We start from the raw sequence: 27,971 nt of genomic DNA on the forward strand, positions 1-27,971 counted from the left end.
ACACTCGTATGCATTGGTGGAACTTGTGTTAGGCTGGGTTCCGTATGTAGTGACCCCCACGGCGGTCCCATATGTGTATTCTTCCACGGTACGGCTCCCTACGGCGAGCCCGTGTCTTTCCCTCGGCAGAGCTCCTCTGCCGTCTCAGGTACGTGTTGTCTCCCTCCTAATTGGCCGGGGCCACCCCTGAGACTTCCGTATGTTGTGCTGCCCACGGCCAGCCCATACGTGTATTCTCCACATGTTAACTCCCTCTGGGCATGATGTGGCTTCCGCAGCTGCCTTCACAGGCACGCTTTCCCAGCGTTATCCAATACAGTCAGCTGAGTGGGTCTTGCGGAACAGCAGCTTTGACTCTCCCTGCGTGAACCTACCCGCCCGCATCAGATCGGGGTCTGTGGGGCTCATCGCTGGGCGCTGGAAGTGGTAGTAACTATGGCGTTTTCCATAGGGGATCCCAATTCGTCGGTACGTCCGACGTACGTCGAACGTGACCGACTGAATGGGAACGTCTCGGTTACGTATGGTAACCCTCGTTCCCTGAAGGAGGGAACGGAGACGTACGTCCCGTCGCCACAGTTGCTGTACCATCACTGCAGGTCGAGCCACTACGTGTGGCTCCTTAGTGAAAAACAGCGTGCATTCGCTCTCGCTTCCTGTTTATACCCGCGGCGCGGGGCGGAGCGCGAGATGCAAATCTCGCACGCCAATTGTTCATTGGCCGGTTCTAGATAGCTCGAAGCTGATAGGGGCTCCCAGAAGTGATCCCAAATTGTCGGTACGTCCGACGTACGTCTCCGTTCCCTCCTTCAGGGAACGAGGGTTACCATACGTAACCGAGACGTTTTCCCACAATATTTATTGAAGCAGACAATCTTAGAAAAATAACAAAATACTGATGCTCTTGAAGGCAATAGGATGCAAAAATATGATATTTAAGCAAAATAAGAAACATGTACACATCATCCTGTTCAAAAGTTTTCACCCCCTGCCCTCAATGCATTGTTTCATGGAAGCTTGTTTACAACAACAAAAAATAAAACCTGTAATTATGACTTTCTCACAAGTCTGACTGAATTTTTTTTTTTTTTTTTTTTGCTCAGAATTGTGATATAAAACGATGCAATTACCTTTTAAATTTTTTTATTAAAGTCGCAATTACCCAAACAAATGATTTAACATGAAAACAGTTGTGGATCATCAGGTGATGACACAGCTCTGATTCAAGGGTTTGTACATTTTTGAATGTGGCACTTTGTATAAATGCAGTCATTTTGTCTTGTGGAGTATGTGAAAATCTATAAAGTAAAATAGCTTAATCAGGACAGTACTAAATAAAAGTAACATGTATTTTTTTTATGATCCCAGATCCCTCTTATTTAGTTAAAAATTATTACAATTTTGCATATTCTGCAAGGGGAATGAAACTTGTGAGCAGAAATGAGTCTGAGAATCACAGTTGCTGATTACATTAATTGCCCGTTACAGTTTACATTAATGTTTAAATGAAATAAATGACATTAAAAATCAAAGTAATCACTTTGGTAATCTACAATACTTTTCGGATGCAATTTAATTAGCACCCATTTAAAATGTAACTAATGAAATACAGTTACTCAAATTGTGTATTTTATATTTATCATGTATTTTTTTTACTCCCCAATCCTGCGTTTATATAGAATAGGTGCAATGTGGCATGATCCACTACATCATTTTTCTCTAGTATGATCTAATATGGTTCTTCATTCAGCAAACCCTCCTCTGCTACTAGGTAAAGCAAATTTGGATTTTTGATTACTTCAGCTTGTTGCTCAAGTCATAATTTATATACTTAGAAAGCTGTCTAGTCTTGTATAATCTGCATCTAGTATTTCAACACACATTAACTGGCCCAAGTGTTGGGGACATTTAGTTTTCAAAAGCATATGTTAATCCTGCAAGAAAAAAAGGACATTTAGTTATAATTATTTTTTAAAATTAAAAATGTCCTTCACAAAAGCACATAGAAGGAGAAAAGCATAGGACCTAATATAGAGCCCTGTGGCACTCCATACTTTTGTTTGCTCTGACATCTCGTCACTAACAAACTAGTTGTGATTGGATAGGTAGGACCTAAACCATGGTAATGTCTGCCCACAAATGCCAATGTAATTCTCACGCCTATCCAAGAAAATGTAATGCTTTATAATGTCAAAGGCAGGACTTAGATCTAGTAGCCCTATAAAGGAAGATGCAGCCTTGGTCAGATGATACGAGCAAGTCATTTGTAACTCTGATAAGTGCAGTCTCAAATCCGGAATGGAACTCTTCACAGACACTGTTCTGCAAAAACGCAAGAAGTGCTAACAAAACAGAGTCCTAAAATGGTACTGGCTAGAGCAATGAGGTATTTAAAATTCCTTGTTGCTATTTTACAGGTTCCTAATATTGTGTTGGAGTCTCGTATAATTAGGGATGTCCGATATTGACAAAAAGATATCTCAATATTTTCTGGGATTTTATCGATAATGATAATTAGATGATATATTATGGGGATTTGTACCTTTTTATAAAGCCATTTTTTCTAAGCTAATTATATGTATACATCATCTTTTATGTCAAATTCTTACATTTAATCAATAAATTTAATTCTAATAATAAGACACAACAGGGCTGTTATCAACATAATTCATCTTCGCAATGGAGAGGAAATACAGAAGCTGCATCTGAAGTGGCATTAGATCATTTACACAGACTGTTTAATGCAGCTCAGAGGGACATTAATGAATAGCCTGCAATTACAAATGCATAATGTTTTGATGTTTTAAACATGAAATGTTGAATATTGATATTTAAAATTATATAAAACATGAAAATGATACGTTAAATGTCAAAAACAGGCAATATGGTATCTAAAGTTTAAGTAAATTAATATTAACTTATTGAACTTGTATAAATCAATATCACATTTGTTTTCATGCTCATATCTGGAGAACGGCACTCTTCGTGTGATATTGATTAACTATATTCAATTATATAAATATAAAATACATACAGGGGCATTTTTGCCTCCTTATCTTGAATTTTGAGTTAGGGTAAATCACGCAGTGAAAGCGTGCACTCTTAATGCGTAAGCGCACTAGTCTAACCTACTAGACCAGGGTTTTTCAAACCGGGGTCCGGGGACCCCCAGGGGTCCTCCAGAAGGTTCTACGGTGTCCCCAGAAAATTTCATAGAATAAAAAGACAAAGCAAAAATGGTTAAAGTCAACTGAACATACTAAATGTCTCTCTCCTTTACTGCCATGTACACACTTTCCAGATTTGTATATGTTTGCTTGGTATCTTTCTAGTGAGTCTTTCTCACTATTCCCCTTTATCTTGCTCACTGGGGTTGTAAGGCAGAATTCTCAACGCAGTTCGTAAGCTGCTTACAAACATTTATTGTGAAAGTTGCATGTACAAATAATTTTTACTTGAAAATATTCTTCTTAAGGTTTATACATCCAACATTAAGTATAGCCAATTTTAAGTTTGGAGGCAATGGCCTGGGGCCAGTTGCATAAACTTAGCCATTATGTTAAGACAGTGTCTTAAGATCTAGTATGAGCCACTAGCAGTTAGGCAAGTGGCATTCAGTCTTACTTTTTGTATCAAATTAGGCCAGTCTATGTTTTTATGTAACTGATTTAAAAAAATGATGAACAGTCTTAAAGAAAAAAGTGCATGTCTAACTTGTAAGACTAGTCTTAACGGTTTATGCAACCGGCCCCTTGTTTCACAGACAGGGCTTAGACTAAGCTAGGATTAGGCCTTACTTCAATTAGGCTATCTAAATAACTTTTATAAATGTGTCTTAGATAAAAACATTACTGGTGTGCATCTTGAGACAAAACCATTGCCATGACATATTTTAAGATATTTTAGTGCAAGTTTCTTTCAGTTAAAGGTGCAGTGTGTAGTATTTATGAGGATCTATTGACAGAAATGTAATGTAATATACATAACTATGTTTTCAGTGGTGTATAAAGACCTTACATAATGAACCGTTATGATTTTATTACCTTAGAATGAGCCATTTCTATCTACACACACCGCGGGTCCCCTTACAGTGAAATCGTGCCATGTTTCTACGGTAGCCCCCAGGGGTGTCCAATCCTGATCCTGGAGGGCCACTGTCCTGCAAAGTTTAGCTCCAACCCCAAATAAACACACCTGAACCAGCTAATCAAAGTCTTATTAGGGATACTAGAAACTTCTAGGCAGGTGTTGAGGCAAGTTGGAGCTAAACTTTGCAGGAGAGTGGCCCTCCAGGACCGAGTTTGGACACCCCTACCCTAAAGGGACAAACTTCTCTACAGAACGCTAGTCACTCTCTGCTGTCTCAGACGACCTCATCTTTGTTTTGTGTCAGCCACCGTAGCTTCTCTATGTGCTTCAAAAGGGAGTTGTGAGCGGTGGGCAGTTGCAATTCACAACCTCACCACTAGATCCCGCTAAAATTTACACACTGCGCCTTTAGAACATCTCAAACATGCATTTTAGTCTTGGACTAGCTTAAGCCTTGTATGTGAAACCGGGGGATTATGTTGTATTTATAATGTCACACTTATTATTTATCTAACAGTTTAAATGTGTCTTCATACATAGAAATATATACACTCACCTAAAGGATTATTAGGATCACCTGTTCAATTTCTCATTAATGCAATTATCTAATCAACCAATCACATGGCAGTTGCTTCAATGCATTTAGGGGTGTGGTCCTGGTCAAGACAATCTCCTGAACTCCAAACTGAATGTCAGAATGGGAAAGAAAGGTGATTGAAGCAATTTTGAGTGTGGCATGGTTGTTGGTGCCAGACGGGCCGGTCTGAGTATTTCACAATCTGCTCAGTTACTGGGATTTTCACGCACAATCATTTCTAGGGTTCACAAAGAATGGTGTGAAAAGGGAAAAACATCCAGTATGCGGCAGTCCTGTGGGTGAAAATGCCTTGTTGATGCTAGAGGTCAGAGGAGAATGGACCGACTGATTCAAGCTGATAGAAGAGCAACTTTGACTGAAATAACCACTCGTTACAACCGAGGTATGCAGCAAAGCATTTGTGAAGCCACAACACGCACAACCTTGAGGCGGATGGGCTACAACAGCAGAAGACCCCACCGGGTACCACTCATCTCCACTACAAATAGGAAAAAGAGGCTACAATTTGCACAAGCTCACCAAAATTGGACAGGACAGATGGACAGTTGAAGACTAGAAAAATGTTGCCTGGTCTGATGAGTCTCGATTTCTGTTGAGACATTCAGATGGTAGAGTCAGAATTTGGCGTAAACAGAATGAGAACATGGATCCATCATGCCTTGTTACCACTGTGCAGGCTGGTGGTGGTGGTGTAATGGTGTGGGGGATGTTTTCTTGGCACACTTTAGGCCCTTTAGTGCCAATTGGGCATCGTTTAAATGCCATGGCCTACCTGAGCATTGTTTCTGACCATGTCCATCCCTTTATGACCACCATGTACCCATCCTCTGATGGCTACTTCCAGCAGGATAATGCACCATGTCACAAAGCTCGAATCATTTCAAATTGGTTTCTTGAACATGACAATGAGTTCACTGTACTAAAATGGCCCCCACAGTCACCAGATCTCAACCCAATAGAGCATCTTTGGGATGTGGTGGAACGGGAGCTTCGTGCCCTGGATGTGCATCCCACAAATCTCCATCAACTGCAAGATGCTATCCTATCAATATGGGCCAACATTTCTAAAGAATGCTTTCAGCACCTTGTTGAATCAATGCCACGTAGAATTAAGGCAGTTCTGAAGGCGAAAGGGAGTCAAACACAGTATTAGTATGGTGTTCCTAATAATCCTTTAGGTGAGTGTAAATGGATTTTAGGAAGGGGGTCCCTCATAAAAGGTTCATCATATTTGGGGTTCCTTGGCATCAGAAAGCTTGAAAACCCCTGTACTAGACTACACGTAGTGTATGCATGCACTCTCTGGATGTGTATGAGGGATATACTCGATAATGTCAGATCGCACATTGTTAAAACAACAATTACTTTAATTTCGCAGACGATGTATATTGCACACCCCTACCTACAATAGGTTTACATGCATCCAATGTCACTGTTTTGTGTGATTGCTTTAATTTAGCAAGCATTTGAAAACATGTTTTATATTTTCATTGTTTTGTTGGGCTCTTTGTTGAAGGGGACCACTTAGTTGCCATGGAAACACACTGCCTTTGACTCTCAGATGAAGAAATGCACGTGCCTGTGTGTGTGTGTGTGTGTGTGTGTGTGTGTGTGTTGCAGGTACAGTCATCTCCATCAGGCAGCTCAGTGATGAGCACCTCTCCCCAGCGCATTCAGATCATCTCCACTGACCCCTCCGGCACGACCCCGCAGAGAATACAGGTTCACACACAATGCACACGCAGGCATGCTTTCACATACAGGATGCACTGACACATTCACACACACGCTTTCTCTCCCACAGATAGTCACTGAGCAGCAGACGGGTCAAAAAATCCAGATAGTGACGGCACTGGACTCCGCTGTGCCCAAACAGCAGTTTATCCTGGCAGCACCTGATGGCTCTTCAGCAGGCAAAGTCCTCCTGGCATCACCTGAGAGTACCAGTGCCAAACAGCTCATCTTTGCCACCGCTGACAGCCTGGTGCCCGGCCGAATTCAGGTATGAAGTCAGTCACACAAATGCATGGGTGCTTCTTCAACTGTGGGCACATGTATGCATTAGCTCTTTTCTTTTTATTATTTCCACCATCCTCATTTGCCTATGCTACTTTCCAAATGCCTTTTATGTGAAATCCATCATAAATTGCTGAATTGTTACACACACAGTGCGAATGGCCGAGGGGAATATCCCTATTTCTGCTTTAGATATAATGGAAATACAAAAAGTATTTTGTATGCAAATAGTGTTAAAGGGATAGTTCAACCAAAAACGAAATGTTTATGTTTATCTGCTTACCCCCAGGGCATCCAAGATGTAGGTGTCTTTGTTTCTTCAGTAGAACACAAATGAAGATTTTTAACTCCAACCGTTGCAGTGTGATAGTCTTATAATGCATGTCAATGGGGATATTTCTGCGAGAAACCGAACAGTATTTATATTATTTTTTTACCTCTTATCAGACGAATTTCATCTAGTATTCCCAGCGGCATAACTTCCGGCGAATAAGGTCAAAATACTGGCGCGATCAAAGATATATATACGTAGATGCCTCATTCGACCGATCCGCGCAGGCACTAATGAGGAATCTATGTATATATCTATGATCGTGCCGGTATTTTGCATGTATTTTGAACTTATTCGTCGGAAGTGATGGCGCGGGGACGGCTGATGCAGAGCCATAGAAAAAAATGAAATACATTTTTAAATATGGATATTTTTCTTACACAAACGCATCGATTCGCTTCAGAAGGCCTTTATTAACACCCCAGAGCCGCGTGGAGCACGTTATTTGATGGACATTTTTTATGGACTTCAAAAACGATTACTCGTTTCTATTATTAGAGCTACTATTACTGCTATTATAATGCTTGGATTAGCCAGAACTTTTTTAATGTAACTCAGATTTTATTCGTCTGACAGAAGAATGTCATATACCCCTCAGATGAATTGAGGGTGAATAAATAATGGGCTAATTTTCATTTTTGGGTGAACTATCCCTTCAAATACTTGTACCTCAGTGTATTGTAGTATATTATAAAACAGGTCCAATTCTATTTTATACCCCTTCGCCTATACCTTCCCCTTGTCCCTTGAAACAGTGGCAAGGGATAGGGGTGGAAATATTCCTGTAAGACAGGAGTGGGAAACGTTGATCCTGGAGGGCTACTCTCTTGCAGAGTTCAGCTCCAACCCTAATCAAACACACCTGAAGCTAATCAAGGTCTTCAGGATTACTACATTTACAGGCAGGTGAGTGTTTTTTTCAGGGTTGGAGCCAAACTCTGCTAGAGAGTTGCCCTCCAGGATCAACGTTCCTCACCCCTGCCCTAAGAAATGTGACACCACTACTAGAAAGTTACACGTCATCTTACGCCGTTGCAATGCTAGCTCATATGGTAAAGTAGCCTGACAAGCCAGACCCACATCAAGATGTTGGGTCTGGGAACTCACCATTGACAGGGCTCAATCCGAGGGCCGGGATAAACGGTTGTCTTTCAAATTCCGCAATTGGATAGCGCTACAACCAACCAGAGCTACGTGAAGCAAAGCTACTTGATAGATTAAACTTTCACCGTATCCGGTCGGCAAAACTCTGAACACATCTTCCTTTCTTAAGAATGACTTCAGTGCCGTTCTTTGTTCTTTTCTCAAAGAAAAGCTTAACTCCAAGTCTTCCAGAGTCGCGGCCAAAGTCAATTCGAAAGACCGCTGTTCGCCAGCTTCTTTGTTTACAAGTAGCACATGGAACTGCCACAACTCTGCCGTCATTATGTTAAGCCCGCCCACCGACTCTATACACGATGTGATTGGCCTGACCAGAGTTTGTTTTTTCCAGCTCGCAAGCCAACGGAGAGTTGCTAGACTACCCTGGCTGCAAATTAGATTTGCTGCCGCTAGGGTGCGTCTAGATTTCTAGGCTAAGGAGATGTGCCGATGTTTATCACAAGAACATGACTGTAAATATGAACACACGATTGAATGTAACGTAAAACCAGCTATTTTATTAGGGGTGTGTAGACTTTTCTCCACTATACTTTGGCTTTCAGTCTGTGTGTAACTTGACAAATAAACTTTGCTTCTTTTGAAACTCTTCACACATCACATGTATACATGGATTTGTTTTCTTTTTGTCAACTTTCTGAACCATGACGAACTGTTTCACAAATCACTAAATTCTTTCTGTGGGATGTGCTATGGGCATTTATGACATGGCTAAGCAATAGGTAGAAAAGCTAGAATTATATGTACCCTAAATTCACACAAATTTCATTGTAGCATGTTTTGCATAATTTGACAAGCTTGATTGGAAATTAACAAAAAAATTCTGCTCACAAATGATAATTCACCTTTTTTCCTCATATGACATCTCATGCGTGTTCTAACATGTAAACTAACTTTTGATGAAGCATTATTATTGACAAAACTGATATAGGCTGATATCACGAATGGTTTCTGATTATTTCACTCTTTGTTTAGATTCTCAATAATTTCAAACATGTAACCAGGGTGTGATTGGTTAAAAAAACAGAGGGCGGATATTTGAAAGAGAATGTCTTCATTTAAATTTTAATGCAGAAATTTAGACATTGTAGAAACACAGTGTAACGTGAACAGCAAACATACAGAAATGTTTGCTGTTCAATTAACTTATTGACTATACATTTATTTATACAATTCACAAGCCTCATGAGGTATTATTAGCCATCTATTCCAACAAATTTGTATTATATTCATTCCATCTTAGTCCAGGATAAGTCGTAGTGTAATGCACGTTTACTAGGCTGTTTGTAACACTGAAAATAACATCTGTAACACAACATCAAATTAATCTGTTTCATGAAAGATTGATGGAAGCGACAGTGTGTTGCGCTGAATATAGATAATCTGACCTCATGTTGAGGACGACAATGGCTAGTAAATCTGTTGACCTGCCATTTATAAACTTTAGATTAAAATTATAACATAATATTAATCCAATTACTTGCCATTCCACTTGGGGAATAAATCTGTAATGCATGTTTTAATATGTCGATAGGGAAACTTACATCACCATCTATGGTCGGAAATGGGAAATGCATCCCGTCTACCCAGAATCGGGAATAAAAAATAAAAAAATGTAAAAATGGAATCCAGAAAAATTTAAACGGAATAAATGGAATTTGGGAAAAAAATTAAACCGATTTCATAGGGCCCTAAACATGACTGGCCAAGCGAAGGAGGAGACTATTTTTTGGCATTAATGAGGATTTTAATGACAAATAAGCATTTGTTTTTGAGATGTAAAAAATTAAACCAAGATAAATCATATCAGAACTTTTGCACGTTTAATGCAACCTTTGCAATGCCACTGAAAACCAAAGTGATGCATTTCAGAGAAAACAAAAACTTTTAATAGCTAACTACATAAGTCTACACCCCCCTGAACTAATACTTGGATGAAGTGCCCTTTGATTACAGCGCTCAGTCTGTATCAGTTTGGCACATCAGAATATTTTCCAACTCTTCTTTGCAAAAACCAGATCTGTTAAATTGCAAGGGCGTGTCTTGTGCATATTCTGTTGTATTCTCGTTGCAACTTGATTTCTGCAAACTAACGAATGCTTTCATCATAACTAACAGTGCAAACACAATGTAAATAAGAGATTTGTTGATTATAACGGTGCGAGTCCAAAACTCAGTCACTGAAAACTTGTGCTGTGTGATTGACAGCTCCAGCGATTGTAAAGGGAGCATTCTTTGATCGTTTTCTATATATAATTTAATCACAGTTTAAACAACATTATTTTTATCCTACTAAGAGAAACAATGTGAAGTTGAGCGTTTAGTCATTGGTGTGATTTACTGACACACAGGCAAAGAACATCTCATATCAGAAATCATTGGTCTCAGATCAGGCATTAGAAATAACTCACATGTTGTGGCATTACTGTCAAGTCCATATCGTAAAAAGTCTGTTTGACTGATTTCCCAAAGAATCCACAGTGAAATGTAGCGAATACAAATAAAATGCTCAACTGAGACATTCACATTGTTGAAAATAAATAAGCACATTCCTAGCATTAGGATCCTTTGGAAGGTAATGTTATTTTAGTCCAGTGATCCTTTAGCGCTCTTCTCTCCTAGTCATCTCACTAACACGCCAGTGGGCGGGGCCAAAGTTGTGATGATGAAGTAGGCGTTGATCTTGGTTTCTCCTATTTTCTCCTAATGAGTCGTTATCTAGGCTTGGTTACAATGAGCATGTTTACATGCACACCAGTAAACTGATAACTCACACATATCAGCTTATTGAAATAAACAGTTTTCCCCGTTTACATGCACACCAGTAACCTGACAACGCAAGTAAACTGCGTTTACAAGACTTTATTAATAAATCTGGTTAGTTGCCTGTAGTGACGTCAAAACATGATCATTTGCATATCTGACTCTGAGTATTCCACATGTTATGTCAGTTGTAATGTTAAAAAAAGCTTGCAACATGTCAGCGGGAACTTCCAGCTCATATGTTATCCTCTCGTGCAGTGTTTTGACTGAACCACATCTACTTCTGCTGCATGAGATGAGAACACATTTTCTGGGTCATGAAAGATTATGCTTTGTGATATTTCCTTCTTTCTTTCCTGCAAAACGCTCGCTCTGTCTGGATGCGCTTAAATCTGCAAAAAGGATGCGTTCCTGTCACATAACACACATGCGCACTTCAATAAGCCCACAGAAAGCCGGTTAATGCGTTTACATGCCGCGCGAAATCGGGGTAAGAGGCAAAAAAACTACCCGTGTCGACCGGTTATTATGCTTAAACGTTTTATGACCATACTCCGTTAAAAGAAAACGGGTTACCGCGTTTACATGACCACTTGCATTGTCGGCTTATTAAGCATAAGCGGCTTAAGAACCTGCATGTAAACGCACTCAACAAAAACTGTTTTTGGACTAACAAGGAAGTTTTCTGTTTTGAAATTTACAGGATATTCCTGTATAGTATGATGGCCTCTTATATGTGAAAAGCTGTCAGTTCATGACCCCTTTAAATAATAATCATGTACTTCCATGTCTCATTCTCAAATGAAAATAGAGGACAATCTGTACTATATGACACATTTCTACTGTTGCATTGTAGGCTATATACTGTCATACTAACCATCGCTGTGCTCAAAGGATTCTTATTAATTTTTCAACTAGAAGCATCATCATCTGTGCCCTGGGTTGATCTGTGTATGTGTAATTGTGCTGTAAAAATTCTAACCCTGATTGCCTAGTAAGTAATCCTTCTGCCTTTTCTGGTAGTTTGTGACAGATGCGGTGTCAATGGAGAGGCTTCTGGGTAAAGGGGCAGACATGAGCCGAGCCCAGCCTATTGAATACTGCTTGGTGTGTGGAGATAAAGCCTCAGGTACAAACACATTCAGTGTCAATAATGTCACATTTCACAACATTACATATGCGAGAGGTTTATCACATTGGTCTCACACTGCACCTGCAGAGTATTGCATGCTGAATTTGCATTTCCCTGCATTGCAAGCCTAAGTAGGCTTCTGCGATGCACTTAATGCTTACAATGCTTACAATGCTTTTGGGAAATGCGGCCCAGGCCAGTTCTAGTTTTATTGGCTGGCTACAAACAGTTTCAGTTTATACCAATAAAATATGTTGCAAGTTTTTGGGCTTCTGCAAAGAGTGTTTCAGAGAAAGAACTAATCACTGGATTTGGTTTGAAAGATATTTAAGAGTTTGTTTGAGAGGCCTAGTAAACAGTCCTTGATCATACATGCACTCTGTATATAGACAATAAAGAGTAACATCACACCTCTAAGGGCCAGATTTACTAACAGATTGCTCCAGCACAAACCCTCTCTTGGCGTTAAAAACTACTGTCAGGACTTACTAAAGACACGCAGTGATAAATCAACGCTGAAAAGGCATGGACAGGGTTATTTTTGTGGCTGATCGTATTGCTTATGCATTTGTTGGAGATTCCAGTATTTATGTGGGGAGAGTGTTTAAATGAATCATGCAAGGTGATTTACTAAGGTTTGCCCTCGTCAATTTACTGGTGTTTCCGCCATTTACCGCCCAAAAAAAGCATGTCTTAAACCAGACGCTAACTGGTAGATTGTGTTGGTCATTATGGAAATGATCCTGTGTTCTGTAATGTGTGTGTCGTCAGTAGATCATGCACAGAACTTTCCACTCCTATACGCACTTTTATGGGATTGCGCTCTTACGCTAATTTGCCCTGTTTAGTAAATCTGGCCTTCGTCACTTTACATGCCAATATCTAGTGTGCACTGATAAGATATGTCGGCCCGAGTGTCACTATGTAAGCTGCCGATGATTTAGTGGCAAAACAACGAAGCACCACAGTTTTAATAAAACATTACGGGGGACCAGGGAAAAGGGAGGTAGAAACTCTGCTTCAGGTGCTTTTGTTAAAACATTCTTAGGCCCTGTTTACTCCTGGTATTAAGATGCGTTTTGGTCGATCGGATCACAAGTAGACGAGGGAGACACATTCCAGTTTACCCGTCTCTTTAATCTGTCTCTTTTGTCCACTTTCAAAAACTTCTGTCCTGATTTATTCGAGGGAAGGGTCTATGGGTGAGTAAATGGATGGGCTTTTTCAGATCTTTAGATCTAATGGACAAAAGCTTATGCAATTTATATATTAGATTAGATTAGATTCAACTTTATTGTCATTACACAAGTACAAGTACAAGGCAACAAAATGCAGTTTAGGTCTAACCAGAAGTGCAATAGCAGCAAGTGCAGGATATATAACGGTTGCATAAGTGCAGGACATGGATATGTACTGAATATATATAAATAGAGAGATGGTTATTACTATAAACAGAATTTACAGGTGAATATGTACTATGAATATAATATAATATACAGATGGCTATTACTATAAACAGAATTTTACAGATAGAGGTATACAATGATATGTTAGGCTAAAATGAGGAATATAGCAGTGGATTAAGGTAGTGCAATAAATTATGGACAGAAGCTATCCGGGAAAAAAAAGTGTAAAAGTGCAGTGGAAAGTGGTTGCATATTACAGTTAGAAGCACGGTGCAAAATGCAAATGTAAACAGTAGGTACTGTAAATAACAGCCGGCAGTGCAAATGAGCATAATACAGTTAAGGTATGGTAGTGCAAGATGCATAAGTAAACAGTTGTTACTGTAATAAACAGTCGGTAGTGCAAATAACAAAGTGAAGGCAGATGTGAGGTAGGAGAGTTATCAGTATATGAGGGGAGTGGATCAACGGGGGTTTGAGTTCAGTAAAGAGACAGCTCTGGGGAAAAAACTGTTCTTTAGTCTGCTGGTCCTGGTCCGGAGGCACCTGAAACGCCTGCCGGAGGGCAGGAGAGAAAACAGTCTGTGGGCTGGGTGAGAGGAGTCCTTGAGGATGCTGCGAGCTCGTTGCAGGCAGCGTTTCCTCTGGATGTGCTCAATGGCAGGCAGTGGAGTCCCTGTGATGCGCTGGGCAGTTTTCACCACCCGCTGCAGTGCCTTGCGCTCCGCAACGGAGCAGTTCCCATACCATACTGCGACACAGTTGGTCAGGATGCTTTCTATTGCGCAGCGATAGAAGTTCACCAGGATAGCCGAGGAGAGCTGATTCTTCCTCAGTGTCCTCAGGAAGAAGAGGCGCTGGTGAGCCTTCTTGACCAGGCTGAAGGTGTTGGTCGTCCACGACATGTCCGCCGAGATGTGGGTCCCCAGGAACTTGAAACTGGAGACACGTTCAACAGCCATTCCATTGATGTGTATGGTGTCGTGTGTACCTCTTGACTCTTTCCTGAAGTCCACGATGAGCTCCTTCGTTTTGGTGGTGTTGAGGAGCAGGTTATTATCAGCGCACCATGTGGCCAGGTGCTGGATCTCCTCCCTATCGGCAGTCTCATCGTTGTTGCTGATGAGACCAATCACCGCAGTGCCGCAAACTTGACGATGGAATTAGATCCATACACAGGCTTGCAGTCGGAGGTGAAGAGGGAGTAGAGAAATGAACACATATATGAACACATCCGGAGACGGCGGAGAAACACACGGAGAGCATCAGCTTTAGTTTCTGCTCTGACAGACACGAGACCAGCCGAACGCTGTGAGTGTGTGTTAGAAATCAGCAATGGAGAGAGAACATTGTGCTTGGGACGTTTTTTTCATCTTCAAACCAAACTTTGGTCTCCAGCCGACAAAGTTTAAATCCCGTCTGGCTAGTGCGCTTCCCATAATGTTTATGCAATGCATTAGGTCAGTCAGTGGAGAGTAGGGTGTCTTTTAGAGACTGTTCGAAGACATTTGATGAACGTTTACACTATGAAAGCAATCCGGTCGAATGTGTTTTCCACTACCTCTGGACAGCACCTGTATTTAGCGTCGTCCACTTGTGATCCGATTGACCAGAACGCATCTTAATACGAGAAGTAAACAGGGCCTAAGAATGTTTTTACATGTAAGTTGGTTATATTATGTATGTATATGATGTTTTTTTTAACATTGATGCCAGTCTCTGGTTTGTGACATTCTAAATTATAGTGATTCTTTTCCCTGGAAGAACATAAAATGTATGTTATTTTCAACATTTACATTTATTTATACACCCTTTATACATTATACCAGGGGTCTCCAAACTCAGTCCTGGAGGGCCACTGTCCTGCAGAGTGTAGCTCCAACCCCAAATAAACACACCTGAACTGGCTAATCAATGTCTTACAAGGCCCTAGTGCAGGGTTCCTCAAATCTTACCCTGGAGGGCCAATGCGCTGCAGAGTTTAGCTCCAACCCTAATCAAACTCACCTACCTGTAGTTTTGTAATGAACCTGAAGACATTGATTAGCCAGTTCAGGTGTGTTTATTTGGGGTTGGAGCTAAACTCTGCAGGACAGCGGCCCTCCAGGGCTGAGTTTGGAGACCCCTGCATTATACAGTCCCTTTGAGTGAAGCTTAAAACCAGCCCGATACTAAACCTTCATTCATGCTTCTCATCTCTGTGTGGGTTTGTGTATTTGAAGGGAGGCATTATGGGGCAGTCAGCTGTGAAGGTTGTAAGGGCTTCTTCAAGCGAAGTGTGCGCAAAAGTCTGACGTACAGCTGCCGCAGTAACCAGGACTGTGTGGTCAACAAACACCATCGCAACCGCTGCCAGTTCTGCCGTCTCAGGAAATGCTTGGAGATGGGCATGAAGATGGAGTGTGAGTGTTTAGAAAAAACAATTCAGACCACATGATCATGCATAACACTTGATCTGAACTTTTTTTACACCCCTTAACCAAAGCCAAACATTGTCACTGACTGTGATACTACACAACCTTCCCACTAACAAACATAGTGCTTTTCAATCTTCTTTTCAAGCAGGTTTTTCAAGCATATTGTTATCAAAATAAATGATGACTTTTGTGGTGCAAGAATGCATTTTAAAGAGGACTTATAATGCCACTTTTCAAAGTCTTGATGTTGTGTTTGGGCTCTACTAGAGCAGGTTTTCCTGCTTGAATGTTGATTTTTCCTCATATTCTCCATTGTTGCGGCTCCTCTCTTCCCAGTCTGTCAGTAACGCTCTGTTTAGTTCCTGTCTCTATGAAGCCTCTCCTTCTGAAAAGCACACTGTGCTCTGATTGGTCAGCTGGAGCAGTGTGTTGTGTTTGAGAAATGTCCCGCCCCTAACCATAACCGCCAGTATCAACCCACTACTAACAAACTCAACCAGGCCCCGCCCCTTTATTCTGCGTATTAATTATTATAATGAGGAATATTGTGACGTGTTGGTTCCCGAAGAAAACTCAAGACTACAATGGAGGCGTTTCAGGGAGTTCAGAAACACTGACACTGAAATAGAGAAAAACTCCCGCTGGAGGGACTTTGTAATGCTCAAATGTAATGATCAATGATCATTACACACTACAGAAAGATGAACATGTGGAAAAAGCATGATAGATCCTCTTTAAGTGGACTTAATAAAATGGCACAAACGTGCAGATTATGGTTCATTATTGCACAGTGAAATAAGCTTCTGACAGTGTGTTATATATTACTCCCATAGCTGTACAGAGTGAGAGGAAACCGATTGATCTTCCTAGAGAAAAACCTGCCAACTGTGCAGCTTCCACAGAGAAAATCTACATCAGGAAAGACCTGCGAAGTCCCCTCATTGCAACGCCAACCTTCATCTCTGAGAAAGACGCTTCACGGTGAGACTGGAATTCACATTCATGAACAATCGACATGATATACAGGGTGTCTGTCTAAACCTACCTTACACCAGAGGGTTCGTTTCAAAACAAAGCTTACATTAAAGGGATAGTTCACCCAAAAATGTAAATGACCCCATGATTTACTCACCCTCAAGTCATCTTAGGTGTATATGACATTCTTCTTTCAGACGAATACAGTCAGAGTTATATTAAAAATGTCCTGGCTCTTCCAAGCTTTCTAATGGCAGTGAATGGCAGCCCAAAGTTTGAAACCCAAAAAAGTGCATCCATCCATTATAAAAGTGTTCCACAAGGCTCCGGAGGTTAATAAAGGTTTGTGTAAGAAAACACGTTATAAAGTAAAATATCTAGCTTCTGCCAAGACTGCCTACTGTATTCAACTTACGGAGAACACACCCATGACTCATTAAGAGACTAGGGACAACCCTTTTGGACCATGTGCCCGGCGCGCAGACTGTTTTTTCCATTGTTAAACTATCAAAAGTGGATTTGGACACTACGTGCGCTTAGATCCTTAAAATAGGGCCGTAAGTTTGGATAGTTCATTTCCACGTCTATTGTAAAACATGGGGGTGACAGTTAAGAGGTTAAATGCCCTAATTAAACAAAGGACTTAATCTAAGACCCAGGCCTTAATGTAGTACTTCAATAAAGCGCCATTAGTGTATTTATTTTATTTGACTACTTATTCCTCAGACACACGTTTATCAGATCCTGATTGATTTTAGTCACTTTGGATTAAACGAATGCATGTGTTTTGATCATGATTTAATCCTCTGTGCAGGTCCAGGCTGTTGGACTCTGGGATGCTTGTCAATATCCAACAACCTTTAATACAGGCTGATGGCACATTACTATTAGCAACAGACAAAGTAAAAACATCTACATGTCTTTTGTGTTTTGAGTAGTCCAGTCCAAGCAGAGTTATTGCTGTGAAATGTAATTTTTTTCTTTCATTATAATTTTACATATTATAAACATTCAGAGGAGTTGTATCTTTGTTTTGTTTTTCATGCTACAATATAAATGCAGATGTTATTTGTTGATCAGGCAGAGTCAGGACAGGGTGATCTGGGGACGCTGGCTAATGTGGTCACGTCATTAGCCAACCTGAACGACTCACTTAGTAACGGAGAATCGACAGACGGCCATCTGGAGGAATCGCCCAGTGAAATCACACGGTGTGTTATTAAAGCAGACATTAATATACAGTATGCGTATATGTGTTTACACAGTAAAGAGATATGCCATTATATTTAAAGAAGTCATTGTTTACTCGCCCTCATGTAGTTCCAAACCCATATGGAGCACAAAAAGGATAGAAAAACATTCACATAAATTTTTTACCATGACATATTTTTTTTTATACACCCTTCTCCAGTTCCTTTGCCATTCCTATGTTCTTGAGCTGACATTAAAGGGTACATATTATGCCCCTTTTCACAATATGTAATATAAATCTCTGGTGTCCCCATAATTGTGTCTGTGAAGTTTCAGCAGAGGTTTCACAGATCATTTATTATAGCTTGTCAAATTTGACAAAACCTTGATTAAAATTAAGATACAATTTATACAAAACGAAATTCACTTCAAAGAAAGGCTTTCTACAAAACAAAACTTAATATTAAACACAATATAATAACCACCAAAATAATTTCTGACCAACTCGCAGCTTTGCACTTTTCATAATCAGATGAAATTAAAAAAAAACATTATAATATTTAAACATAAATATGAAACAAAATACATTGTTTAATGGCTACAACAAGTATATAGGCTACAGTACAGAGAAATGTCATGTCTGATCGGGATTTGAGTGAATGTCATTTTACCGGTGAGGGTGGATGAGGTCAGTGGAGTGGAGCGCGCCTGCATAGAGCAGATTATTGAGCTGAGCGTCACACCAGTCTGCTTCGCTCATTACAGGCTCGTTCTCGTCAGAACGCACATGTATTAAAAAATGGTCGGGTTTAAATCGGGCTCGGGCTCATAATTACAGTTCATGTGTCGGGCCGGGCTCGGACACAACGTGCACGGGCTCGGGTAGGGTCGGACTTGAGTTTTTGAGCCCGTTCTAAGCTCTAACGGGAGCAGCATGCACCCATTGTGCTTTCACACTGGGCAGCATTTGTCGCGCGCAGCTGAACCACGGCTTGTGTATTGCAAAAAAAATCAGACCTTTGAAGTTTGGGCAAAAACTTCTGGCAGTGATGTGTTTTTGTGTATTTTTTTTTCTTCACAACACTGGATGTCATATGGGGATTGTGAAACACACGGAACACTTCACTAGGTGATTTCATGGTGAAATATGTTATTTTTCATGTTAATCAGGTCAATTTTGATCAAGAACAATGCACTGTGATTTTAATTCAGAGTGAGCAGCGCGAGTGCAAATAGATTTGGCGGCGAAACGATCGCGGCACTGCCGCTTCTGCTCCTGTGACGCGCTGCCGCACCGCCTCTGTGTGCGGTGTGAATGCTCTAATCTGTTAAAGGGTTAGTTCACCCAAAAATGAAAATTCTGTCATTAATTACTTACCCCCATGTCGTTCGACACCCGTAAGACCTCCGTTCATCTTCGGAACACAAATGAAGATATTTTAGTTGAAATCTGATGGCTCTGAAAGGCCTCCATTGGCACAAAGCACGGTTCACTCTCAAGACCCTTAAAAGGTACTAAAGACGTCATTACAAAGTCCATCTCACTACAGTGGTTCTACAATAACTTTATGGAGTGACGAGAATAGTTTTTGTGCGCAAAAAAACCCTAAATAACGACTTATATAGTGATGACGATTTCAAAACACGGCATCATGAAGCTTCGAAGCGTTATGAATCAGTGAGTCGAATAATGATTCGGATCGCGTGTCAAACTGCTGAAATTTGGCGATCCAAACTGCTGAATCGTAACACGTCTGTCACCCGACTATACAATGCGTAATAAATGTGCGTTTATGAATTACGCAGATGGTGAGCGTTTTCGGGATAACGATAAACTAACGACACAGCTCTAGTCTTTGTTTTTATTTATTTTATTTAACCTTTATTTAACCAGAAAAGACTCTCTGAGATTAATAATCTCTTTAACAGGAGTGTCCTGGCCAAAATGGGCAGCAATACATCAGTTTCATCACAAAAAATTACAACACAAACAGACTAAAAACAGTTATATATCGTTGAATCGGTATCCAGTTGTCGAATAAATGTTTTAAAATGATCCAAAGACAGCTAATTTTGTAATTTCAATTTCGATTGCGGAAAATTCCAGTCAGTAGGAGCTGCATACATAAAAGCCTTTTTGCCTAAAACCGATCGAACAAAAGGTACAGAGAGAGTAAAACAATTTTGTGAGCGAAGAAAGTATTTCTCAACAATTTTCTGTTTTATGTGACAGCAAAGATAAGACGGCAACATCCCTAAAATGGCCTTATATATAATAATAATAATAATAATAATAATGATAACTTTAATTTATATAGCGCCTTTCACAAGACCCAAGGACGCTTAACAAATAGCAAGGGAAGGGGTGGACAAGGGGGGGGGGTTAAGGATAAGAAGGAGAGAAACCAGAGCATCTATGGCCCATAGGCCTCAGTGAAGAGGTGTGTTTTAAGCTGGTTTTTAAAGGTTGCTAAAGATGTTGCAGAGCGAATGGCATGAGGAAGCTTGTTCCAGAGTGATGGTGCACCCACACAGAAAGCTCTATCGCCAAATGTCCGTAGCCTGGACTTAGGGACAGCGAGCAGGTCCTTGTCTGAGGACCGCAGGGACCGAGCTTGACAGTACGGATGGAGTAGATCCGTCAGATACTGAGGTGCAAGTCCATGTAGAGATTTGTACGTCAGAAGTAAGAATTTATATTTGATCCGTGATTTAACTGGCAGCCAATGAAGCTTCTTTAGGATTGGACTAATGTGAGAACCGAGTTTTGTGTAGGTTAGCATCCTAGCCGCAGAGTTCTGTACATACTGGAGTCTGTCGGTAGCTTTGCTGGGCAGACCAAACAGGATACCATTACAGTAATCGAGTCTGGAGGTGATGAAGGAGTGGATAAGGGTCTCAGCTACAGAGTCGGAGAGGCATGGTCGGAGTCTAGAGATGTTCTTGAGATGGTAAAACGCCGTTTTAGTAGTGTGTTTAATGTGTTGCTGGAAGGAGAGAGTAGGGTCCATAATGACGCCCAGATTGCGTACTTGAGGAGATGCTGATATTGAGCAGCCATCCACATCCAGTACGAAGTCATCAACTTTTTTAAGAAGTGATATATAATTAAATACCAGTGTATTTTTCTTCTGTTAAGCAAAGAAGACCAACCTACTCTGTTATACAGTATACAGTGATGCGTTGAGGATTTACAATCAGATATAAATCTCAAAGCACCATGATAAACAGCATCTAAAGAGGATAGAAGATATTAAGGGGCAAACTGATACACTACATCACCATAGTCGATCACGGGTAAAAAAAGTAGCAGCAACCAGTTGCTTTCGTACATTGAATGAAAAACAAAACTTGTTCCTAAAATAAAACCCAAGCTTAATGTTTCTGAAGACAGATGGTAACTTTAGCCATATTAGCCGTACAGCATTCTAGAAAGCTCATTCAGAAAGGACATTTGCAAACATTCACAGAATATGAAGTGCCATCCTTACTTGTTCTGGCTATGCAGAGCACGAAGTGTACCCATCCTTCAGAAACAACTTTTTCTCAACTCCAGTGTTGTACTGACTTTCGTTAGTGAAGCAGTCATGAGTAAAATGATTTGATCCAATATATAACATTTTACCAACATTCTTCGTCACATATATTCAAAAATATTTTTTTTTTTAGTGGCTCGGATGCCGGGAGTCTATGGAGACTCGTATGTTTGTTGGTACATCAACAACAGAACATTAGTAATGTTTTTGGGCCAATCATCAACAGTCATGGGCAGGGCTTCCCTACTCTTATACAGGAGTAGGTGGAAATATGAAACAGCTCGTTATGACAGATTGATAATGAATGACGGGGATTATAAAAGTATTGGGTGGATTTTTACCATTATAGGATGGTTGTTTACACACTGTGGACACACATCTGTGTTCAAAAAGTGAATTTTGCATAATATGTCCCCTTTAAATTCCAAACCGCTCATTTCTAACTGTGCCATTAAAACAAGGTGAAAATGCATTAATATTTGTCGTTGTTCCTGAGTGTGATGTGTTTGGTGTTGCAGTGCCTTTGACACACTGGCTAAAGCTCTGAACCCCAGTGAGGTGGCGGAGGGGCGGAGCTTGTCGGAGGTGGACGGGGTGGGCGGAGCTACAATACAGGTCATCAGCAGGGATCAGATCACACCGCTCATAGAAGTCGAGGGACCCCTGCTTACAGACACACACGTCAGCTTTAAGGTGTGTACACTGCATTCTCACACCCTCGCAAATGGCCAACATGAGATTAAAAATGTTGATAGTCCACTTTAGATCAACTAACTAAGTAGCTTTCCAATTACATGTCAACTAACTCTCATTAGAGTATTAGTAGATTGGTAAGGTTCGAGTTAGTAGAATAAGTTGACATGTAGTTTCAAACGTTACTTATAGTCAGTGTAATGCCTGTTGGGGAGCATCAAAATAAAGAGTTAGCAGATATTAAACAGACAGTCTACTAATACTCTAATGAGAGTTAGTTGACATGGGGGTGCAAAGTTAATATAATGTCTAAAGTGGACTATCAAAAAAAAAAAGCTACTTTCTTAGTACGTGTTTCAGATCTTCAATTCATCAGTACACATTATTTAAGATAAAATGTCTTTATACAGGGTATTTTTCTGCAGGTCTTAAATCAGAGCAGAAAGTCTTAAATTAAGTCATAAAGTCATGGCATTAAATGTTGCATAAATATCAAAAAATAAATGTCTTCCTATATACACTGAACAAAATTATAAACACAACACTTTTGTTTTTGCCCCCATTTTTCATGCAAATGGTGATCGCCCCAGATGTTGACTTGTTTTTGTGTCTAATACTCATACTCATGCTGTCTAATCAGCATCTTGATATGCCACACCTGTGAGGTGGATGGATTATCTCGGCAAAGGAGAAGTGCTCACTAACACAGATTTAGACAGATTTGTGAACAATATTTGAGAGAAATAGGCCTTTTGTGTACATAGAAAAGATCTTAGATCTTTGAGTTCAGCTCATGAAAAATGGGGACAAAAACAAAAGTGTTGCATTTATAATTTTGTTCAGTGTAAATATAAACATCTTTAAATCAAGATACTTTGAAAAGCAAACGTAAAATGAAGTCTTGAACAAAATGAAGTGAGTTTGAAACAATAACAAATATCTGTCAATCTGTTCCTTTGAATTAAGGTGATTTTTCTGAGCCCTTTTTTTTTGTTTTTTTTTTTTAATCATACTCAGTTTCACAGAAAACAAGACTTCATATTTCATGTTGTTTTAAATGTATCCGAGGAAGAGCATCACTTTTGTGCATTATGATCAGAAGCTTCAGTAAAAGTGATTTCTGTATTCTAGTGCTGGAGATCAGAGCGATTCAAGTGACTTTTTTAATGGATATTAAAGTAATGGATATCAAACTCTGAAGTTCTGCTAATAAAACTCATTGTGTTTCTCCCTAGACATTTACATTTAGAGAACATCAATTTATTCCTTGCCTTTTCTTCACTTGGTCTTAGAAAGGTCTTAAATTGACCTGCAGAAAACCTGCAGAAACCCTGTTTATAATGAAAATATGTGGTAACACTTCCTATGAAGCCTGTATTTATATTGCATTATAAGGGTATTCTTAATGCATTATAATACATGCATAATAAGGGTATTCGCGTCATAGAAAGTCTTACCAAATATGTCTTGTGATAAAGTTGAGGTTGATAAAGTGTCACATTGGACTATGGACTATATTCTGGTCAAAAAGTCTCCTGAAAAATGGGTGACGGACGGTGGAGTTTCAGGACTAATTAATCTTCCACAATACAATGCAAATTTTAAAAATGCTCTTGTTCATTAAAGAACAAACGGTTTAGCATTGGTCCGAAAAAAATTTACGCAATTAGCAGAAAGCATGTTCTGAACTGCAACAGTTCAGCAGAAGAATACCGGAGCAGAATGTTTTTTAGTAACACAGTGAGGTTTTGTTTCTGAATGAATCGTTTGAGAAAGTGATTCAGTGACCTGTTCATACGGTTCATACAGAACGTCATTTTCTCCGGTCATAAGTTCATTTTGAATGAATCGTGTGAAAGAATGACTCTAATGACTCTTTAAGACCGTTATTTGCTGCCCCCTACTGATGGAAATATTAAAAGCATCTATCTATCCTTTTTTGCTATGCAATATTGTAATTATTTTAAAACATTAAACTCATAGCATTATTTATGCTACTGTGATATCTTGTTTGAGTATATTATAATAATTCATTAGATTGTTACTAATGATTGTTTGGATCATTTTATCAAATAGTTTATAAATGTAATATGAATACATTATAACATAATTTAAGATGAATATAGAAAGTGTGCTTTCCAAAAAAAGAAAAGAACGACCAAATACAGTCAATAATATATAAATTAAAACAAAATTATAATTATTTTTTAATTATTACTTTAGGCCGTGAATCTGTGATCCTTGTCTTTTATTTCTAAGAGTGGGAACCCTGTTTAATAATGCATGTGTGTTACCGAATGATTAGGCATAAAGTGTGGTATTAGTCATTTTTCAATATTCCTTATATATACACACTACATTGCCAAAAGTTTTGGGACAACCCTCCAAATCATTGAATTCAGGTGTTCCAATCACGTCCATGGCCACAGGTTTATAAAATCAAGCTCTAGGCATGCAGACGCTTCTCAGGAGCTCAGTGAATTCAAGCGGGGTACAGTGATAGGTTGCCACCTGTGCAATAAGTCCATTCGTGAAATTTCCTCACTACTGAATATTACACAGTCAATTGTTAGTGGTATTATAACAAAGTGGAAGCAATTGGGAACAACAGCAACTCAGCCACGAAGTGGTAGGCCACGTACAGTTACAGATCAGGGTCAGCACATGCTGAGGCGAACAGTGCACAGAAGTCACCAACTTTCTGAAGAGTCAATAGCTACAGACCTCCAATATTCATGTGGCCTCCAGATTAGCTCAAGAACAGTGTGTAGAGCTTCATGGAATGGGTTTCCATGGCCGAGCAGCTGCATCCAAGCCTTACATCACCAAGCGCAATGCTTTGCATGGGATGCAGTGGTGTAAAGCACGCCGCCACTGGACTCTAGAGCAGTGGAGACGTGTTCTCTGGAGTGACCAATCATGCTTCTCTATCTGGCAATCCCATGGACGAGTCTGGGTTTGGCAGTTGCTTGGAGAATGGTACTTGCCTGACTGCATTGTGCCAAGTGTAAAGTTTGGTGGAGGGGGAATTATGGTGTGGGGTTGTGTTTCATGGGTTGGGCTTGGCCCCTTAGTTCCAGTGTAAGGAACTCAACATACCAAGACATTTTGTGCTCCCAACTTTGTGGGAACGGTTTGGGGATGGCCCCTTCCTGTTCCACCATGACTGTGCACCAGTGCACAAAGCAAGGTCCATAAAGACATGGATGAGCGAGTTTGGTGTGGAGGAACTTGATTGGCCTGCACAGAGTCCTGACCTCAACCCGATAGAACACCTTTGGGATGAATTAGAGCGGAGACTGCGAGCCAGGCCTTCTCGTCCAACATCAGTGCCTGACCTCACATGCGCTTCTAGAAGAATGGTCAAAAATTCCAATAAACACACTCCTAAACCTTGTGGAAAGCCTTCCCAGAAGAGTTGAAGCTGTTATAGCTGCAAAGGGTGGGCCAACTCCATATTAAACCCTACGGATTAAGAATGGGATGTCTTTAAAATTCATGTGTATGTGAAGGCAGGCGTCCCACAACTTTTGGCAGGATAGTGTATTCCACTTTAATATTGATATCGCAGCTTTTGATTTTCAAGAGAAAGATTTTCGAAGACAAAAATACACTTTTTCTTTTGTAAATAATGAAAGAAAGATGTTCTTATAGAGTGTGTTTGGTTATCTCTCTCTGTAGTTGACGATGCCAAGCCCAATGCCTGAGTATCTGAATGTGCATTATATCTGTGAGTCTGCGTCACGCCTACTCTTCCTCTCCATGCACTGGGCGCGCTCTATCCCAGCATTCCTTGCTCTTGGGTGAGATTTCTATTGCAGGGTTTCTCTCTATACTTATGCACGCTATCTCTCAAGAGTATGTAATTTTTCTCACTCTCTGTGTTTGTGTGTGTAGGCAGGAGTGTAACACGGCTCTGGTACGAGCATGCTGGAATGAGTTGTTTATTCTGGGTCTGGCGCAGTGTGCTCAGATCATGAGCCTGTCCACCATTCTCGCTGCCATCGTCAATCACCTGCAGTCCAGTATCCAGGACGGTACGGTTCACATCAAGCCTGACATCCACAATGTTTACAGAGTGTACTTTGTGCTGGAGACTTGAGATATTATACAATGAAACAGTTAGAGGCTGTGCAAATCCTCTTAACCAGGGCCAAAACCACCATAGACATTGAGAAGTCCCCCAATAATTAGACCCCCCCCCCCCCCCCCCCCATATTTGATAGGCTGCTCTTATTCACTGCATTACACTCCGCTCTGTTTGATGTAACTGCCTGATGTAACGGTCTAACAGCGCTCGTCAATGTCAGAATGATTGAGATAGCCAATCAAATTAAATAAGGTGGGGCTTACTTTTCACAGAAGCATAGCTTTAGTTTTAGCAGTGAGGGTGTTTTCACCAAGCGGCAACCTCCCCCAGTTTCTCTTGAAGCCAATACCGGAAGTGACTTAAACTGCAATGAATCAACTGGCCACTAGAGACAGGCTCCAGAAGGGAGCAGAATCTCATTGAGCTCCATGTTAAAATGCCCAACTTTACAGCAGAAATAAACATGTTTACAGTCTGGTACAAATTGTGGTTTTGGTCTATACATCAAATTTTGCCCTTCATGACAACTGTGAGGGAGGGGGGTGAATTTTTTTTTAACTAATTCGTTTTCATTATATAAAGCCTTAAAGGGTTAGTTCACCCAAAAATGAAAATTCTGTCATTAATTACTTCCCCTCATGTCATTCGACACCCGTAAGACCTTCGGAACACAAATTAAGATATTTGAGTTGAAATCCGATGGCTCAGAAAGGCACAGCCTCCATTGGCACAGTGTACTTTACACTCTCAAGACCCATAAAAGGTACTAAAAACGTCGTTACAAAGTCCATCTCACTACAGTGGTTCTACAATAACTTTATGAATCAACGAATATAGTGATGACCGATTTCAAAACACTGCATCATGAAGCTTCGAAGCGTTATGAATCAGCGAGTCGAATCATGATTCGGATCGCGTGTCAAACCGCCAAACTGCTGAAATCACATGACTTTGTCGATCCAAACCGCTGAATCGACTCACATAATGCTTCTGCATAATTTCTGCATTATTAAGGGTGTGGCCACTGAGTGACAGGTGGATTATCGTTTGTCTGCTGTCTGTTAGTCATCACGTCCCGCCTCTTTGCCCATTTTCAGTTATCAGGGAGTGACGCGCGATGACGTGCTGCCAAGATGGCAACGGCCAGCTCGACCCTACTTTACGCTTCAAAACTGCTCTTCAGAATCCTATGGGTGACGTCACGGACACTACGTCCATATTTTTTTACAGTCTATGGTTTTCACACATGGTCCTTTTCAGGGGTCTGAGTTTGCGTGATTTTTGGCCCATATGTGAATACTCCAATCTCAGACTCCTTTAAAGCGAACCGAACTGAGACCATCTCGGGAGGTGGTCTGGGTATGGTTCGATCTCATCTTATGGTACGGTTCACTAAAAACACGCAATCTGAACACAATCCGCTCTGGGTTTACTTGATTTTTCTGTTCGCGAATTCCAAAGTTGTTTTTTCATCAGATGCCTCCGTACAAATCGGCTGTTCATCATGGCTGCTTCTTCTGGCAAATCTCTACAAATTATTTGTTCATAACTCACACTTGTTTATTGCAATTTCTAC

General features: G+C 40.4%; 1 protein-coding gene across 3 annotated transcripts in view; it reads left to right on the top strand.

The window, feature by feature from the left end:
• Window positions 1-27,971, top strand: part of nr2c2 (nuclear receptor subfamily 2, group C, member 2) — a 51,617-nt gene that overhangs the window by 13,638 nt on the left and 10,008 nt on the right. For all 3 annotated transcript variants that reach the window (XR_013817319.1, XM_079827185.1, XM_079827186.1), the window contains exons 3-12: window positions 6,308-6,409; window positions 6,492-6,689; window positions 11,979-12,084; window positions 15,716-15,895; window positions 16,744-16,891; window positions 17,700-17,787; window positions 17,966-18,096; window positions 22,131-22,305; window positions 25,987-26,108; window positions 26,203-26,342. Coding sequence is in view for 2 of the 3 variants with exons in the window: in XM_079827185.1 (XP_079683311.1) it covers window positions 6,308-6,409; window positions 6,492-6,689; window positions 11,979-12,084; window positions 15,716-15,895; window positions 16,744-16,891; window positions 17,700-17,787; window positions 17,966-18,096; window positions 22,131-22,305; window positions 25,987-26,108; window positions 26,203-26,342 (1,390 nt within the window). In the remaining variant the exon portion in view is untranslated. The remainder of the gene's footprint in view (window positions 1-6,307; window positions 6,410-6,491; window positions 6,690-11,978; window positions 12,085-15,715; window positions 15,896-16,743; window positions 16,892-17,699; window positions 17,788-17,965; window positions 18,097-22,130; window positions 22,306-25,986; window positions 26,109-26,202; window positions 26,343-27,971) is intronic.

Source organism: Gobio gobio (assembly GCF_949357685.1).
Source record: "Gobio gobio genome assembly, chromosome: 10".
Taxonomy (NCBI): Eukaryota; Metazoa; Chordata; class Actinopteri; order Cypriniformes; family Gobionidae; genus Gobio; species Gobio gobio.